General features: G+C 36.9%; 1 protein-coding gene across 1 annotated transcript; it reads right to left on the bottom strand.

Annotated features, from left to right (window-relative positions):
* Positions 1 to 8,795: 8,795 nt before the first annotated feature.
* Positions 8,796 to 18,602, bottom strand: NRAS (NRAS proto-oncogene, GTPase). The gene is made up of 6 exons (XM_015812058.1): positions 18,592 to 18,602; positions 16,051 to 16,177; positions 15,208 to 15,386; positions 13,557 to 13,716; positions 12,993 to 13,116; positions 8,796 to 12,343 (listed from the first exon to the last, which is right to left on the bottom strand). The coding sequence occupies exons 2-5, from the start codon at positions 16,159 to 16,161 to the stop codon at positions 12,997 to 12,999; spliced, it is 570 nt and encodes a 189-aa protein (XP_015667544.1). The 5' UTR covers positions 16,162 to 16,177; positions 18,592 to 18,602; the 3' UTR covers positions 8,796 to 12,343; positions 12,993 to 12,996.
* Positions 18,603 to 19,933: the final 1,331 nt, after the last annotated feature.

Below are 19,933 nucleotides of genomic sequence, written 5' to 3' on the forward strand. Positions count from 1 at the left end.
TTTTTTCTCCTTCTGTTTTTTAAATTTGTAAGTTAGCCATCTTCCTGGTTTATTTGCATTTTCAAAAAAGTTTTGCTTTGCTCAATTTGCTGCACCAGTTTTTCTGATTCTATTAAATTTAGTTTATGTTTTATTATTTCCATTTGTCTTTTCAGTACTTTCTTTTGTGGATTTATTTGTAGTTCTAATTCTATTTTTTTTAATTCTTCCCTTAACAGCACACATTGTTGTCTTTTTTCTTTATTCTTTTTTGCCATGTATGTTATAGCTACATCTCAAAAGTATGCTTTGGCCGTGCCCCATACGTTTTGTAATGTTGTATCTTCTTTTTTATTTTCTTTGAAAAAAAATTCCATTTCTTTTGTTGCTAATTCTATACATTCTTTCTCTTTTAATATAGATTGGTTCAAAGTCCATCTTAATTTTTTCTGTATTCCTTTCCACGTCATTTTTAAAGAATTATGGTCTGCTCAAGTGCCTAATTCTATCTCAATTCCCTGCATATTGATTCTTAGGTCAGACGTCATCCAAATCATGTCAGTTCTGGACCAAGATTTATGACTGTTTGAGTAAAATGTATATTGTAGCTTTTCTAAGTTCGTTTTTCTCACAGTGTCTTGTACACCAATTTCCTCTATCATGTTAAAAAAAAGTGTTAGATAGCCTCTTTCTTCCTTGTTTTCCCGTTTTGCTACTTTTATAGTCTAATGTCCCATCTACTACTGCGTTAAAATCCCCTACTAATCAAATCTTTTGATATTCCATTTCTACTATTTTTCTATGAAGATTTTGATAAAATTCTTCTTGCTTAGTTTAATGAAGAGAAGGACGAGGGGGGGGGACATGATAGCAGTGTTCCAATATCTCAGGGGCTGTCACAAAGAAGAGGGAGTCAAGCTATTTTCCAAGGCGCCTGAAGGCAGGACAAGAAGCAACGGATGGAAACTAATCAAGGAGAGAAGCAATCTAGAACTAAGGAGAAACTTCCTGACAGTTAGAACAATTAACCAGTGGAACAACCTGCCTCCAGAAGTGGTGAATGCTCCAACACTGGAAGTTTTTAAGAAGAGACTGGACAGCCATTTGTCTGAAATAGTATAGGATTTCCTGCCTGAGCAGGGGGTTGGACTAGATGACCTCCAAAGTCCCTTCTAACTTTATTATTATTATTATTATTATTATTATTATTATTATTATTATTATTATTATTATTATTATTATTATTATTATTATTATTATTATTTATTGTTCGGTGCATATATTACTACCAAAAGTATCTGTTTTTGATTTAAAAATATTTCCACCATTACAGTTCATCTCAATAAATCATTTTAGAATCTATTATCTCTTTAATATACTGTATATAGCTATTCCTTTTTTTGTTTTTGCGCTGATGCATGGTAGAGTTTCCCAATTTTTGGACATTCCAAAAGTTTGTAATTTTTTTTTAATGTGTGTGTCTTGCAAACAAATTATATCTATGTTTAATTTCTGCAATTTTTTAAAAATTATTTTCCTTTTTAATGGAGAGTTCAATCAGTTTATATTCACTGAAAAAAATCCGTTTTCTTTCTCCATTTTGTTTACTTATATTTAGGTCTTGTTGATCTCATGGTTCTCTGTTCTCTTGCCATTCCCTCACCCTCTTGATCTGTCTTCTCTTTCTCTTCTTCAATTTGTGTATTTATTTCCTCTGTTGCTTGTTCTATCTGTTTCTGGACTTCTCTATCCTCTCATTGGTATTGTGTTCTTTCTTCCAAAAATGCTCTATTTCTTTCATCAAATTCTTCTGCCTTCCAAATTGAGTCCAAGTGATATCTTGTGTTGTTCCAATTAATTAAGAGTCCTTCTGGCATTAACCATCTAAAGTTTACACCTTTTGCAATTAGCTTTGTAATCAGAAGTGATATTGTTTTCAAGTGTCACTTATTCTCTTAGGAATCTGCTTCAGCACCACAATTTCCCTGTTTCTATATTGTAGTGGATCATCCCTAACTCTTTTCAGTACCTCATCCCTTGTTGTTTTCTTTACAAATCTTATGTGGACTTCTCTAGGCAATTTGTGTTTACTTGCGTAGCTTGAATTCATTCTAAATATCTCATCAATCTCCAGTTGCATCTCAACTCTGTCTATTTTCAGGGCCTCCGCCAGTAAATTGATAATCACTTCCACTATAACTTCCTCCTTGTCTTCAGGTATATTCTGGAATCTTAAATAATGTACAGCTTTCTCCATTTCCAAAGCAGCAACTGCTCCTCCTAGGCTTTGATTTGCTTGCATTTCTTTTTGAAAGTTGTTTGTCTTTTCTCATTGTAACATTGTTTCAATGGATCCCTGACTTGCTGGACTAGATGTTCCAGAACAGGGTGCAGAAGGTTTTTTTTGTAATTTTCATAAGATTTGGTGCACTCATTTTTCAATTAAACAGGTTTTGTAATTCTATAGGGAAAAAAGAAAAAAAAGGCCAACTGCTTTAGGCTAATCCAAATATTCCGATCAGTTCAAAAATATAAAAAGTCCTCTATCTCCAAATAGTTTCTTTAATAGTTGTATCCAGAGTCAGAAGATATGATTATAGAAAGCCTTTTCTAGCATAGAGTCACATAAAGTCCTTTTTGTTTACAACAGGTGTTAGTCCAAGGTCAGCAATTTCTCTAGTTCTTTCTGCATTATTATAGAGCCTTCTTCCCACCACTAGATGTCCTTGTTTAACAGTAATGTCCGTATCCAGGTTTAAAAATCTTTTCAAAATGTTTTCTCATGGAAAATAAACAGAAAAAAAAATCCCAAATCATAAAACTTAGCACAGTTTTTTTTATATCGATCCCAATTTCATTTTCTATATATTTTTTGTATTCCTTGATTTCGTTCCCCCATTTAAAATTTTTCACCGCTTTTAACTTCCTTCTTCCAAATCTTCCTGGGGTCTTTTGCTTTTGGAAATTATCCAATCCAGGGATTTATATTTATAAATCCATAGGGAAAGGAAATAAAAGATAGTCTCACCCAGATCTCAACATGTTGCTGAAAATCGACTGTTCAGAAGCATGCTGTGTTCTTTGTTTCTTTCTTGGCTGTCTATGACTCGGGCTGTCTGTACAGTTGCCGGCAGCCTTTCTCCCATCTGTTTGAAGAGGTTCCTCAGTTCGATTGGGCCGACCATCATCGGCTCCAAGCTCCCAAGGCTTCCCTTCTTCCCCAGGGCAACTTTCCAACCCCTTAGAATCTCCAGACGGAACAAAATTGGACTAGGAAACTGGAGGCCCAGTTTCTTTCATCCGTGTCATCATGACACCAAACCAGAAGTCTCTCAAGATTCTGTTCTCTCAAAGAGGGTAATTATTTGTTAGAATTTCCTCAAATATTCTTCCATTTTGAAATGCAATTGGAACCATTTCTACATCCTAGTGTTCAGGCTGAGCTCAATATGTTAATTTGCTGAATCCCTGCAGTCCAATCCCACATGTCATCCTTGGGAAGACTTTCCCAGCTTTCTCAATCCACTTTCAGAAAACTATCTGCCCTCTTTAGCTGGCGGTAAAACTACATTTGCTTCTAATATTTCTGCAGTTAATGTCAAAGGTATTAAAACTGCGATCTGAAACCAAGAATGACCTTTAGGCTTTACAGTAACACTAATTCTCTTTTGATCTCTTGTGACTTCTTTTATTCAAAAAGTCGGATGAACTAAATAGGATCATCAGAAAAAGAACGGAAAATGTGTGGAGAAATCTTTTGGAAGTTGTAGCCTTGTGATAGAGAACTACAAAGATACAGCTTTCCCCCTTGTTATCTGTACAGCCCCAGCCTTATTATCATTTTATGAAAGCAGGTGGCTCTTCCAACAGGCTTTGAATGATTTAGGATGCTGTGCTGACACAAATATTTTATTCTTGGTTGTATTCTGTGTTTCCTCCAACGTAGTAATACACAGTATATTGCTTAGTATCTTTGCTGTTTTTTGTCACTGTTTTAACATTCATTGCTTAGAATCAGTTGGATGATTGAGGCAGTTTATAAATTGAACAAACAAATAACTACTAAAAACTTATTTGATCCCTAGACAGCAACTATTCCCCAATCTACATCTCTGTGGCCTAGCCCTAGAACACACACAATGCTAATACACATATGTTCTGTGAACTCAGTTACTGTGATTTATAAACCACAGTAAACTTTTGTTAATTGATCAATCATAGTGAAAGTGGTTAATCGATTAACAACAGATCCCACCTCTCCCCATCCTGCTCCCACCCTCCCCATCTTTTTATTGTGTTGCAATGTTTGACTTTTTGTACTAACTTATGTGTTTAATTTAGCTTTTATCTTTTACAATTATAAGCTGCCCAGAGTTACCTTAATTTTACAAATGAATAAATAACTTAAACCATGGCTTAATGCATGGGTAGACAACATGTTGTTCCACTTAGCTCATAGCATTTTTTGCAGTACCATAGTATGCCAAGTTCACATTGCCAAGATCAGGTAGCGAAGTTGCCATATTTAGCATTTTTCAAAATCAGTCTCTCTCTCTCTCTCTCTCTCTCTCTCTCTCTCTCTCTCTCTCTCTCTCTCTCTCTCTCACTCACTCACTCTCTCTCTCTCCATCTCTCTCTCTCTCTCTCTCTGTGTATGTACAACTATCTGCAGGCACCATCCCAAAAAATAGAGAAGAGTATTTCAATCCTGCCACCTCCATTGAGACAGTGTAACATCCCTCTCGCTCTTTCTACCACCTCTTAGCTGACTGATAAAAACAGAAAAGCATAGCCAGAAAGTTTTTCAATCTAATGTAGTGTGATGTGTGAATCAGGCCTATCACTGTTTCCCCAGGTTTGGGCCAAGAGATTAGATGAGCTCTGTTGTTGATGTGGTTTTTATAATTGGGTGTATTGGGTTGCATCTACCTTGGGCATCACAAGTTATTGTTTGCAACTGTTGGTTTTAATCTTTGTATGACTGTTTGAGAAAAAGATAAGCTTAAAGTGCTGGCAGTGTAGAATTGGAGCTTTTTGGGCCAGTGCAACTTACATAATTTCCCTGTTAAAAATAATAAGATAACTGAAGTTATTCTCTGCTCAGGCACCTCGAAGGAAATGCTTCATATTAGGACACAGATATCAAATAGCAAAGGACTTCCTTGTTAAGTCTATAATGAGAAGAATGGATTTTAAAATGTATGGAGAACTCTTCTGTAGATGACACAAAACATAATTCAGAATAAAAATTACTGAATGAAATACTGAACCAAAGATGACATTCAGCCAAATATCCTTTACAAATTAGGAAGGGTGTGCTTAGACAAATTTAGATGAGTTCAAACAACAAACTGAACTATAAAACAATGGAGGGGGGGTTCATACAACATGCTAAATAAAAACCAATCAGACCACATTTTGAGGGTTCCTTGGTGCTCTCTGAGCTTGATTGTTTTCTTGCAGACCTTTCATTACTCAAACTAGGTAACAACATTATCAGTGCTAGTGACTAGTTTGGGTAATGAAACATCTGCAAGAAATCAACCAAGCTCAGAGAGCACCAAGTACCCCTCATTTCAACTCTGAGCTATAAATGTTCTCCTTATTGAAACCACATTATGGCTAGCATGTGAAATGAACCTGTCAGTATCAAGTCACATCTTTATATATGTTAAAAGATAAAAATGCCCTTGGGATAAGCTCAACTGCTAGCTAAGTTTTTATAGAAATAATTTGCCATTGTCACCTTCTGGGAAACACATTGTCTTCTCAGTTCTAGCTTCTATATTAGAACATAGTTATTGTTCTGTTCTGTTCTGTAAAACGAAGGATTTCATTAGCCAAGTTGAGACTATTTCTTGAAAAAACTAGATTTTAATTTACCAGATTTGCAAAAATATAATTGGATATTTTTTTATCTTCTGAATTTCCTCAGCCAGTCTCCCTTACTGTTTTTCTTTTTTATAGTAATTTTATTAAAACAGTACAAGCTAATGCAAACTAAAAGAAATAAAAGGAAAAGGAAAATAGAAGCATTGAGTGGTCAGCATTTTTTTATTAAATTGTATAAGTATCCATTTTGTTGGAAGATGTATAGGCCGTTTTCTTTTTCTGTTCTTGGATGCTGCAATTGTTTCTGCTCATCTGAATAATGTTCTCACACAGCTCCTCTTGTGAGAGCTTGGGTTGTTACTTTAATAGTGGAACACTTGGTTAGTGTGAATAGTTTTTTCATAGACTTGTATTTCTAATTTGCTGTCATTTCCTCTGCTGATGAGGATATTTTTATTTATTTGTATTTCATATTTCTTAACTGCTCATCTCCGTCACATATCCAGAAAGGGTAGCATATTGTTGTTTTCTTCTTTGTGAATTGTATTCCTTTGAAGATGTTGATTATGTCATGTGTCTTTTCCAATTGCTCCTTTATTATGGTATTATATTATTCTTTCTATATTTCTATTTTAAAATTGCAATAAAATATACTTTTAATTATATTAAAACTGAAAGTTTAAATTGCTCCCTTTTTCAAGGCCAGAATTTATTGTGTGTAACATAGATATAACTAGTAAGATATTTCTAAAATCATAATGAAATATCAATAGTAGAGAATATACATAGCTACGGGTTGAACTGTTGGGTTCTGATTTCTGAGCATATTTTCCTGCAAACATTTCATTACCAGGCTAGATAATATCATCAGTGCACAGGAGGGTGGAGCTTACTTATTGTTTATATATAACAGCTTGGCTAGGATTAGTTTCAGGCTGTATCTTTTAAACCAGGGGTGTCAAACTCGTAACGTCACGTGATGTGTCATGATGTATCGTGACTTTTTTGCCATTGCCGGCAATGGGGTGGTCATGGTTTTGCTATGGTGCATCTGGCCTGCGGGCTGACAGTTTGACACCCGCTTCAAATTGTAGGTGATTATGTGCCATCAAGTCATTTTCAACTCTTAGTGACCACATACATTTTCTCCATGACTATCAATCCCTAATCTCGTCTTTCAGGTTTTCCAACGGTGCACTCATCCCCATTGTAACTGAGACCATCTGTCTTGCTGCTGGCTGTCGTTTTATATCTTCCCCTTTTTTCAGCATGAAAGCTGGCTGGATAATCTTGGGCCAGTCATTCTCTCAGACCAAATCACTTCACAGGGTGGTGTTTGTGGAGAAAATAGGAAACGGAAGGCGTATTAAATAGCACACTGATGTTTCTTGTCCTGTATATCAGGGGTCCCCAACCCCCGGTCCGTAGACCAGTACCGGGCCGTGGCATGGCAGCAACCGGTCTGCACAAAGCCCCATCCGCAAGATGCAGACAGCACACAAAACCATGCACCCTCCAGTCCGCGGAAAAACCTCTCTCCACGGAACCAGTCCCTGGTGCCCAAAAGGTTGGGGACCTCTGCTGTATATAACTTTTTCATGTGGTCAATGAGTTATTCTGGAACTTCCATTATTTTTTAAGGAGCAATAATCTGAAATTCACTTATCCTACCAAGTGACATTTAAAAAAGAAAAAAATAGAGTTGGTGGAACATAAGTTTTCTTTTTCTTTTTTGATAGAAATGTATATTTCTGCCATTCTACAATACCAACAATATATTTTTAAGATTCCAAACATTTAGCTAAGGATCTGTGACTGACTACAAGACTTGGGACAGCTTTACTGAACAATCTAGGGATCTGACTAGCCCAAATGTACTGTAATTATTCATGTATCTCCCGGTGTTTTGAAGATGGTTCACACTCATTTGAAAAGGATTCACCTTGTAATAGTTACAGGTAATTATAGTAATTATGAATTACCCACATTTTAAAATACAAAGTATGGGATGTTGTTTCTGAACCAATTACTGAACAAACACGCTAAAGAAATATTTATGTATTTTAGGAAAAAAAACAGTGTTTGCTTAAACACATTTAAAAATGATTACATTACAATGGAATTAGATTTAGTGCTTTGACAATATGTCAACCTTTAACATTTAATGGTCTGGAAATCCAGAGAGTAAGTTCTTGAAATACCATACATTGGAAGCATGGCCCATTTTTTTTTATCCACACAGCATCTATTGTCCCATATTAACTGTGGTATTCAGCTATGTGAGATCTAGAAATAAGCATAACTAAAAGTAAAATCAGATGTTACAACAAATATTATAGCATTCTTAAAACAAGTCACTTTGTCATCCAAATAAACATGAAGTGATATCAGCTCCAGAAGTTAAGAATTATTTTTAGCTGCCTCTGAATTATGTATGATCAGAATCTTGACTTCGTTGTTTTATCAATAATGGCCTTCACTGATATTCACAGCATCTTGCAATTCATTTGTTTTGTCCATGGAAAATAGAGCCTAACCATGTCTAGCCTCTATCATATATTATATAGATGAGTCAGGACTAGCAATACACAATATTATATGCACACATAAAAAAGATGGAATTTTTAAAGTCTCTCTAGTGAAGTTTGATTCCTGATGACTATATGGAATAGTATGAAGGTTGGTGAAAGGGAAATGATTTGTTAGATTTTTTTTTGTCTATAAATAGTCTTGTGATACTAACTCCATTCAACCCTGCTTAGCTTTTCCCAAATCAGCCAAAATTGGATAAATTGCTGTCACTTGCTATGATTGGGAATTTCTAATTGTACATACATTTCTAGGAATTCAAATGTGTTAGGCAACAAAGGCACTTTTTGCTTTCAAACAGTCCAAATGTATCTTACCAAAGTTTAGAGAACTTATCAATGTAGGTATTTTTTTAAAACCACAGATAGCAGGTAACACAAGAAGCTGACCATAAGTTTCAGTGGATCAATTACATTTTCATATGGGCACAAATATTTCTGAAACAGTATATTAAACATTCTGAAACATTAAAAAAGACAATCCACACATAACACAGCAGGCAACTTACAGAAGCCATTCATCCTATAAAGAAAACCATTTCCTTTAAAAAGGATCAACACTTTATCTAAGTTTGCATACTATTATCTGCTGTATCAGGAATATCCTTTTAGTAATGGAAAATGTTTAAAAATATTAAGCAGATTAAACACTGTAATCTTGTTTTCTATTCAGCAGTCCAGTAAATATGTATCGCATCTACAGCAAATTATTAGTGTAATTTTAACAGCATTATTATAATCGGTTAGAGAAAAAACAAGGACTGGTAACTGGAAGCCCAGCTTGCAATAGATTTTTTTCCCATATCTAAATTTTAATTTATTAGCAGAGTAAACTAAAAATCCAATTTGTTTTGGAAAGGACTTCTGCAGAATTAAATGAATCAGTGAGATTCTTTTCTAAAATAAAAGCAAAGATATCCCTGATCAGCTGAGGAACATGGTTGTAAAAGTTATTTTAAAACACTATTTTTTAAAATCTGCAACTAACAGACACTATCCGCATGTACCACACTCTTATTCAAGACTATGCACTTATTTTAGTTATACATCTGTTCATGATAATTTGTGAGCAACAATTCTATATAAATCTGTGTGCTTGCTTTCCTAAATTTCCTAATATAGGTAGTCCTCAACTTACAAGCGTTCGTTTAGTGACTATTTGTAAGTGTCTGTTCAAAGTTACAACAGCACTTATGACTTTCTTAACTGCCTTGCTTAGCAATAGAAATTTTGGGCTCAGTTGAGGCTGTAAGTCAAGGACTTTCTGTACATGAGATTTAGCTTCATATTTGTCACTGCTGTGCATTATTTCAAATGTCCCCCATTGAATCCTTTTTTTCTTAGCGCTACAGAAAGAGATGAACAGTGATCTGGAAAACACAGCAGTCCATCAGGAATAATATATTGTTGTGGCCCAGGTTAACCACTACAACATCCTCTGCAAATGTAAATGCAGGAAATTTCAAGAATTGAAAGAAGGCAAGAATTACAAATGTTACCAACTTTTAGAGAAATGTTTTATATGCTGAAGCAAACAGTTGTTTGAAAATTGCTTCCATCACCCAAATTAGCTGATTTCACCTACTTCAATATATAAACTGCTTTTTAATTAACCTATGTCTCACTTGTAATGAAACAATATTTAATACAAGCAAACCCCAGATGGAAAATTACTAATGTATTACTATGTGCTTCTCAGATTCATTGGCAAACATGCAGAACACAGAGCCAAAAATGACATTTAATATTCAGGCTCTCGGAATTACAATTTCTAAACTGCAAATGCTAACCAAGAAGTGTGATTTCTCAATAATTCTTCTAAGCCCAACAATTCGCTGTACTTCTTTTTAGGTGGTCCCATGTTCTGTAGTAGTGCTTCTGTAATTTACACAGCTAGCTGACTTTTAGAAATGAAGCAAATGTCACTATCTACCAGTGTATATGCCACATATCTACCACAGAACAAAGGAATCACACTAAGAAAAAATGGAATGGTATGTAGCATTGAGCAACATGCAAGGGACTTTAAACAGTATCAATTTATTGCTCAGGTGACATCAATTTCTCGAGAAAATGAGCTCTATTTTGCTTGGTTTAATATTAACACATTAGGCAGCAGTAAAGCATATGAACACATTATTGTATGGTCCTATGTAATGCTGTATGAAATTAGCTTCAGATCAAGTATGTCTGAAATGATCCATTAAGTTACATATTTAGGAAATAATATGCCAACTTTCTTATGTGGTGATTAGATACGGTAGTTTGGATTAGGTTGGATAGTGGTTTTCTACCCAACTTGGAATGTATGCAGTAAAATGGCAATATTGTAAACTAGTAAACCACTTAACGACCACAAACTCAATTTCTATTGAAGTCATTTCTGTCCTTCAATAAACCACATCAATCAGATACGTAAAACAGTCAAACAGACAGCTTTTATATACCTCACATTTTAACATCTACTTTCAGTGAAGGCAGTTCACTCACTCACTTGCAAGTGAGATGATACACGGGATTCAGGACCAGATTTTGGATATATCATATAAATAGTAATCCAATCAACTACTCCTCAGCATTAGAGAAAGGAAAACTCACAGCTCCTTCTCTTTTATGATAGAGGTACGGAAGCTACTGAGGAATCCAGCTCCAAATTTGTAAGGATAAATGTACAGTATCAGTTTAATCCTGCTTTTAAGCAGCAGGAAAATTAAATTCACCCTCTACTCCTCTAGTTCCATTTTATGCTAGCTCTTCACCTCTGGTTTCACTGCACAGCAGTAGCCTGGAGAGAGCTTTCAAAATGAATAATGCTAATGAAGTTGATTCCCTAAATACATTTCTTCACTAGTAAGCCTAAAGATACTGTGCTTGACAAAGATATCAAATGAGTAAATAAGTTTAACTAAAAATAGAAGTGCAGAAATAGCTGGGATAGAACAGATTTTTTTTTCTACACAAACTTCATACAGCCATGTTTTATGACTGATAATGGAATAACAGCTGTTGACAATATCCACAGCTAATAAGTGGTCCTGATGAAAATACCAGTACCTTCAAGCACAAAGTAAATGGAATGTATTGTATTTAAAAATAGAAAATAGCAGTTAACTGCTATTTCCTCAGGAGAATCTTAATCTCAAAGTGCCTTTCAGTCAATGATGCAAGGAACTCTGACAACAAAGCCCAGTGATAGTAAATTTTTTCTGCAAAAGCTCCCACATACAGTTCATTGGGAAGCCCAAATAGAGGAATAATACAATAAAGCCAAGCATAGTTAATACTGGGTTACACAGAGCAATGTACTGAGTCAGCTTCAAACAATCAAGACGGGTCAGCTAGGAACCAGAGCTGCAACCTGCATGATAAGGCTTAAGGTCTAGCTTGCCTTTGTAAAGAGGCACTTGATAATCAAATAATTTTACTTTTGTTATAAAAAAGGGGCCAGAATTAAATATGTTAGACTAGGTGTGATTAATCTAATGCACAATAGGAATTTTTTACATAGCATAGGAAATGTGACAAATATTATCCTGGTTTAAAACGGTGTACAGGAAATCAAGCATAATGTTACCATACAATGCTGTGTAATGGATTTTTTGGAATAGCAAGATCATAATTCATTCCAGCCTTCTTTCCAGAAAATGAGATGTTATTTTTTTCAAGGCATTTGGCCTCTGTAGTTCCCATATAATCAGTTTCTCTGTTTGAACCTACCCAAGAAAGAAAAGTGAAAAATCCCACACATAACGTATGAGATTTTCTTTGCATGCTCAACTGAGCAAAGAGGTAGATGTTCAGAAACAGTATCTTCTGGTGCTGACAGAATGTTTTAGTATTGATCAGTTGGCAACTTGCATGATACTGGCCAAGGCATCGTCATGAAATGCAACACAGTGGAATTAAGATTCAGCTTTGAACTTGGATGGATGATTCAAAGGCAGCTGAAATAGATAAATGTTTTGTTAGTTCTGTTCTATTAGACATAAAATATTATTAGCACAGATTTATCTCAGAATGTCTCTCCAAAATCCAAGAAGAGCTACACATTTAATTCTGATTTCCAGACACTGAACTAGTACATGACAATATAAAGTACAGGCAAATGAAATTCCAGAGGCCAGTAGGCTTACAAGCACATATGTCTTTTCATCCGGAGTGTTCTATAAAAACTGCAAGAACTTTCATTTTTATAAAATATAATGCAGAGACTGGGTACCAATTGCATCAACTTCAATTGATCTGCAACATAATAAGCAACATTCTCTACCAGTAATTATGAGAGTACCAAGTTACTTTTTGCTAAATCTTTTAACTTAAATAAGTTTTGTAGAGGGGGTCTTATCAGCTTGATGGCAGAAAAGGATATAAATTTACAAATTGCCTTCAAAATACCTAATAGTTCAAAAATGTTATATTGTACCTCAGTGTTCCTCAACCTTGGTGACTTAAGAACTGCGGATTTCAACTCTCAGAATGGGCTGGCTGTGGAATTCTGGGAGTTGAAGCCCACCGATCTTAAGGTTGCCAAGGTTGAAAAACACTGCTGTATCATATTTGTCAAACATAAGCTATCAGCTAGTCTAATCCTACCTCATCACATCACAAGACACGACACCCCCATGCAGCCTTGATTTCCATCTTCATTACTGTTGAGCCTTTTCATTCGATACTGACGGATTTCTCTAACCAATGTATAAAAAGCATCTTCAACACCCTGAATAGAAAGTTGAGAAACATATGCTCTTAAGTGAATTATTTCCTATACTTTATTTTCTCACATTCCTCCTGAAAATCTCTGTACTGAATTTACCAATAATGTTCTTCATTACTGTTAAGAATCCTCCTCTATTCTTAAAGAATTAGGATTTTGTATCCCAAACATAAACTGTTTCTTACACAGCTATTCACAATTAAAATGTAGGAAAGTGGACTGTACTTCTTCAAAATTCAGCTGCTAGATTAGTAATTAATATAGATATGCAAATAGGACTAGGCAGTGTGGTTCTTAGAAATTAAAAACTGAAATAGTCCACAAGATGGCTGCTCCTACCCATAGGTGTTAATGTCTTCCTTATCAATCAGATTTGTCCATATACCTAACAATAACTCTAGCTATTTTCTTAAGATATGAGCAGCAATACAAGAATCCATTACCTGTCTTGTTTTGGCAGATGTTTCAATGAATGGAATGCCATAGCTCTTTGCTACTTCGTGAGCCTGCTTGGTGTCTACTGTTCGTGTTGGTAAATCACATTTGTTTCCCACTAATACCATTGGTACATCTTCTGAATCTTTCACTCTTTTAATTTGCTCTCTGGGGAAAGATATGATGGGAAAAAAGAAAATGAATCTTTCTGGGAAAAGATATGATGGGGTATGTTAATGGAAGACAGAACACATACCTTCTGTGCTTCTTTCTGACACTGTTCATGCTGTCATTGATGAACAGACCAACCAAGATAAAACTGCTACCTGCCTCTGACTAGTGAAAAGGTTTGCAATCCTGAGGGAATTATTCTGCCAAAATAATGCCCTCTATTGGGGGATTTAAATCCAATATTATATTGTATTATTTTCTAAATAACAGGGGATAGAAATGAAATCAAATTTATTTGCTATTATGCTAGTAAAAAAATTAGGTTGAAAAGATGTCCTTCAAGTCTATTTTATGCTTACTTTAATCCAGGGGTGCCCGACCCCTGGGCCACAGCCTGTTCAAAAGTGGGCCACGCGAGTGATGGGCAAGCGTGCACGCGATGCTCCACTCAAGCGTGCATGAAGCTCCACTTGCACAATGGAATGGAGTTTTCCACACAAGCACTCTCTCCTTGCACAAATGGAGGTTTGCGTGTGAGCACTCTCCGCTAAAGCACCTTCCTCTCACGCAATTGAAGTTTCACGCACAAGCGCCTGCTGCTCACATGAGCAGTTTCGTGTGTGTGCCCAAGCGTCCTTCACTTGCAAGCAAAGCTCTGTTTGCACGAGTGGAGGGCGCATGCCCCTCACACCAACAGAGTTTCCCCGAAAATAAGACCGGATCTTTTTTTTTTTTGCCTCCAAAAGAGGCACCAGGTCTTAGTTTCGGGGGATGTCTTACTCACCTCTGGCACCGACAGCCCTGACAGCCGGTCCACTTCTGGGGCCGAAGGAACAGCTTCATTCTGCAGCTGCATTCCACAGTCAGGCCTTTCCGGAAGGCCTATGCAGCTGAGTACTAAGCTATGGATTCAATCCATAGCTCGGCCCTCGGCTGTAGAGATCTTGCAGAACCGAGCTATGGATTCAATCCATAGCTCGGTTCTTGGCTGCAGTGGCCTTCTGGAAAGGCCTGTGACTGAGAAATGCAGGCCTGCCTGCAGAAGAAGCTGAAGTGGGCCAGCGAGGAGAGGCCTGACTGCAAGATAAGTGGGTGTGGGGGACAGGGGGCAGATCCACACCCCTGCCCTAGCTTGATTTTTAAGTGTGTGCCTCGCCCCAAAACTAGGGCTTATTTTGGGGGTAGGCCTTACTTTCGGGAAAACACGGTACTTACATGCCCCCCACCTGTGCTGGGCCCGGTCACCAAGGGGGAAAGGTTGGGGACTGCTGTTCTAATCCATTCAGTAATCAGATGTTCTTAATGTATCACAACTAATGTCTGGTACATTTTCAAAGTTACACTTGGCACTGATATACAATATTAAGTAAAATATCTCAGCAGTTACTAATCATTGCCTTACTAATCATCTCTCTTTTAAAACTATGACAGCTAGTAGACGATGTGCCACTCAATCTTATCTCTTTGTCACTAATAAGGAGAACCTACCTGTAAAGATTTATATCTGCAAATGATTTGCTGTTGTTAATGGCGAACACACAAAGAAAGCCTTCCCCAGTTCTCATATATTGGTCCCTCATGGCACTATATTCCTCCTGTCCTGCCGTATCCAGGATGTCTAGCAAACAAGTCTCTCCATCAATAACAACTTGTTTACGGTAAGAATCCTATGGAAAGTAAGTAAGTATCCAATCATTCAATGTTAATGAGCAAAACTATTTTTGAAATTATAACTGAGATAAGATGAGAAAGAGTAGAGAGTCATAATATCTTAAATTTTAAAAATTCAGTAATCTAATTAAACCTCACATTCATATTTAATTTTCTTCCTGTTTAAATTTTTTATACATCACCCAGCTTCTTTTGTGACATGGCTTATAACATTAAAGCTTAATATGGCTCTCTTGTTTGATTGTTCATCCTTACTTTTATCCTACAACATCTTCTGCCGCATGCTTCCTAGCAAGTCTTTTCCAATTAATTTTTCAAGGCAGTGAAAATAAATATCAGAGACCAGCAACTGATAGCAAAGAGTGATAAAACATGTTTAAGCATAAATACAGCTTCCATAAACAGAATGAAAAGTAAAGCCTTTTCTGGATCATACCATGATAGGAAGGAGAAAATGGTTTTTTGTTTGAATTACATAATAGTATATACATATACATAAACCTAGCACTGAAACAAACAAATAAAAAAGCTGGGTGGATACTGGTAACTGTGTATATCTAGAAAAACATGCTTCACCTGGAGCACTGTAGCAGTAAAGAAAACAACTTAGTATGCTAAGATATTAATATTCTCAAAACCTTAATATTCTCAAAACCTTACCTCAATAGTAGGATCATATTCATCTACAAAGTGATTCTGGATAAGCTGGATGGTCAGGGCACTTTTTCCAACACCCCCAGCTCCTACTACCACCAATTTGTACTCAGTCATTGCCTTCCTTAGGGCCCTGTTAGTAACACAAATATATATTACTCTAGATACAAATTACCCTCCATTAAAGTATCCTAGGGGCATATAACAATTATATATACTGCACCATGAGATGAGTGGCATATAAATTTGATAAAAAATATACTTCAATACTACATTTTTTTTAAAAAAGTAATTAGGAACAATATAGTTAACAAAATAAAACACAATTCACTTATCCAATCATAAGTAACAATGACCAGCTTCATTACAAGGATCTGTAATGAATATATAAACAATTTTAGCAATTCATCACCTTCTCTTAAAATACAAAAAAACCCCTCTTCATCTCATCTTTTCCTACACTACTTTTTTTCTTTTTATTCTCTTATTTTCTTAATCTCTTTTCTCTGCAGTTTGTGTTAGTCTCTCTCTCTCTCTGTCTCTGCCTCAGTTGGCACTGACACATTTCTTTGATAAACTGGAGTAAAAAAGGGATTAATTTACATATCCAGGTCTTCCATTCTTTTAGGACAGATATGGAAAATATGCAGTCTACAAACTGTATTGTAGCACCGGAAAATTATCCCATCAAGATTCAATGCAAAATGATTTATTTTTAATGATGCAACATTTTTATTTTATAGAATTATGCATGAGAATGGAAGCAAAAAGCTTCAACCAAAAAAGAAAAACAAAGAAAAATAAGGATCATATTATTAAGAGATTCTCCATTCCAAATGTGGATATTAAAAAGTATAGAATATAGATCAATATTCCTTAGGACTATATGGCACAAGTTTCATGAAGAGTTCAGATGTATCTTGTCACTTACTGGGCAGATCCTGAAAGCAGGGTAAAAAAAACCTGTGTCCTAAATTTCCAAACCTGAGTGATGGTCAGTATCAAAAGTTCCTTTTGATTTTAGAATACATGCTTCCTATCGCTCTCCTGGCAATTAAATTTCTATCAGGATAACAATTTCATCAGTAAATGAAATAGATCACAGTCCTGGATTTATTGCTGAAATGGTTATCCTGATAGGAATTGGATAAATAGATAAATTTAATAGATAATCCTATTTTCTCAAGTTGTTCCAGAGTTCTCCAAGTGGGGGCAGCACTTGTCCTAAAGTTCTGGGACAGCTTCTTTTTTATTTAAGCATGTATACACCACAATCTTATTCAAAATTTTGGGACTTCCTCTCTTCATCAAAGAGTCATCAATCTATCTAATCCATCCAGTCAATCCCATCATCCCTAATTAGGTACTGCCATTTATGAAGATTTTTTCTCTCTCTGACCTAACACTAATATAATGCCTTAAATTCAGATCCTAAGTCCCAGCAAAATAAATTATCCCTTTCCACTCCAGCTACTCAGACTGGCATAACTGTGCCAAGTCACTCTATATAAAACTCCCAACCAAAACAAATTTGCTTTTCAAGACTACATTTGCAAAGTTTTAATAAGCACCCAAGAAAAAAATAATACTTTTGACATTTGGTGTAAGCTAAATACAGAAAGATAACGCATGAACAATTGATCTGAACCCAATTCTTAACTGTAAGGGATACCACATACATTATTAGCCTTTCTGCTAAATAAGTATGTAAATGAGAAGTGTACATTGTAATTGAACATGATATTATAACTTCTACACCACCATGTCACCAGTGACTCTAGGCAGTTTACATATATCAAGATTGCACGGATGGTAAAATGATTCAAATTCATATTCTGTGAAGACAGAAAATTATTCAGTGGTCTTGTGTAAATTAGTAATCCCACATATTTTGTAGGATTGTTACCATGACAGGAAATCCCGTTTCCTTAATAAGAGAAGGAACTTGAAACAAGCAAACCATATTTTAACCTTAGGGCTGTCTAGGAACCTAGCCACAATGGCTTGTAAACCACAGCTCATTGAGAATCGTGCCAGCTATGGTTTACTCTATAAACCCTAGTTAAATAAAACCTGATGGCGTGTGCGACTAAACAGAGCACAAGCCAGCCTTACCGACCAGCTCCTGGCAGCTGGTAAGGCTGCACTAAGCCCTCAAGATCCTAGTCAGAGAATAACAAGCCTCGCAGGACCACCCCATTCCGCCTCCCTCCCTCCCCACGCAGCTGAATTGAATGCCCTGCCCTCGGGAGGCAGGAAGGGCTCTCCTAAAGGGGCATCAAACACACCGGGCACACATCGAGGACAGGGAGATGGGATTCGAGCGGGAGCGACGGACACACCCAACTCTGGTAGCAAATACCTTCCAAGGCAGCGCCTCTCAACAGCGGGTGGGGATCGACGAGAGACCGCTGTCTCTCCTGACCGGGGTACGCCGTTTCCACGCCTCCTCCCACCCCAGACTTGGAGAGAAAGGACTTCAAGGAGACCCCCCCACCCACCCTCCCTACCCAACGGCTAGCAAGTTAAGTATGAACCTCCTCTTACTTCACTTCCAGGCTTCGCGGTCGCCGGAACGCCCTTCCGACGTAGCACAGCGCTGGCGTCATCAACCGGTGCCGAACGTCTCGGGAGGGAGCTGTTGCCGGAGAGAGCTGGAGTCTGGGTAGGGTTTCCTAAAGGCAGCACCCGAACCCATTCTCTAGGCCAGGGGTAGGCAACCTTGGCTCTTTTATGACTTGTGGACTTCAACTCCCAGAATTCCTGAGCCAGCCATGCTGAGGGGAAAGGGAGAGGTTTCCAAGCTGAGCCATGCTGGCTCAGGAATTCTGGGAGTTGAAGTCCACGAGTCATAAAAGAGCCAAGGTTGCCTACCCCTGCTCTAGGCACTATACCAGTGTTTATCAACCTTGACAATTTTAAGGCATGTGGACTTCAACTCCCAGAATTCCACAGCCAGCAATGCTGGCTGTGGAATTCTGGGAGTTGTAGTCCACATGCCTTAAAATTGTCAAGGTTGAGAAACACTGCACTATACGAAGGCTTATGACTCGCTGTCCAAATTGGAGAGGTTAGGGGTATATTCCTGAGAGCAGCCTTGGAAAAAAAGTTTTTCTGGTCTCCAATTACAGGTCCCCCTGCTGTCTTTCTTCAGCTTATGGTAGAGTACTCCAGGCTGCTCTGCATGCCTGGCTAGAATTTCCAACTAGCAAGGAACATCAGATTTGGAGGTACAATACAAAGATTACGGAGTCGTTTTATTGTGGGTCAGTCCGTTGCCCATGAAACCCAATACTGTGAATTCAATAAAGTCCGAGGAGGATGTTCTGAGTGTGTAAATGCACCGCACGTATATCAGAGCTCATGGGATCTTGGTAATATACCGGTAGCACGTTGGTTTGCCGGGTAGTATTACAGTTCTTAGCTTGTAAAGAACAGCGTAAGGATGATTGAGATAAAACTAGGCATTGCTTGTGCTTGTAGTATATTGGCCGAAAGGTGGCAAAAATGACTGGTAATATTTCCTTCTCTTTAGCAGGGTATATTCCATGTAGTAGCAATACAACTAAAGCCAGTAGTCTAGGCTATGCATTGTGCCATGCAATGAAGGTTAGTGGAAACCTATCTGGTGAAGATTATGGCAAATGGAAGATTGAAACATGAAATCTGAGATTTGGAGAATATTTTTATGGTTACTAAGAATCAACATCAACTTGATGGCACATAAATAAATCTAATCAATGAGAATGATATTAATATGTCAAAGAAGGAATTGAAATCAATGCTTTCAATACTAATTTCTCCTTGTACCTCATAAATATTGGGAGAATGTTGAAAATTGTGATGCTGTAATTGAAGATAATGGAATAGTTGTGTAGTTTATTTTATG

This window comes from Protobothrops mucrosquamatus, unplaced genomic scaffold (genome assembly GCF_001527695.2).
Source record: "Protobothrops mucrosquamatus isolate PMUCROS unplaced genomic scaffold, P.Mucros_1.0 scaffold65, whole genome shotgun sequence".
In the NCBI taxonomy this organism is placed as follows: domain Eukaryota; kingdom Metazoa; phylum Chordata; class Lepidosauria; order Squamata; family Viperidae; genus Protobothrops; species Protobothrops mucrosquamatus.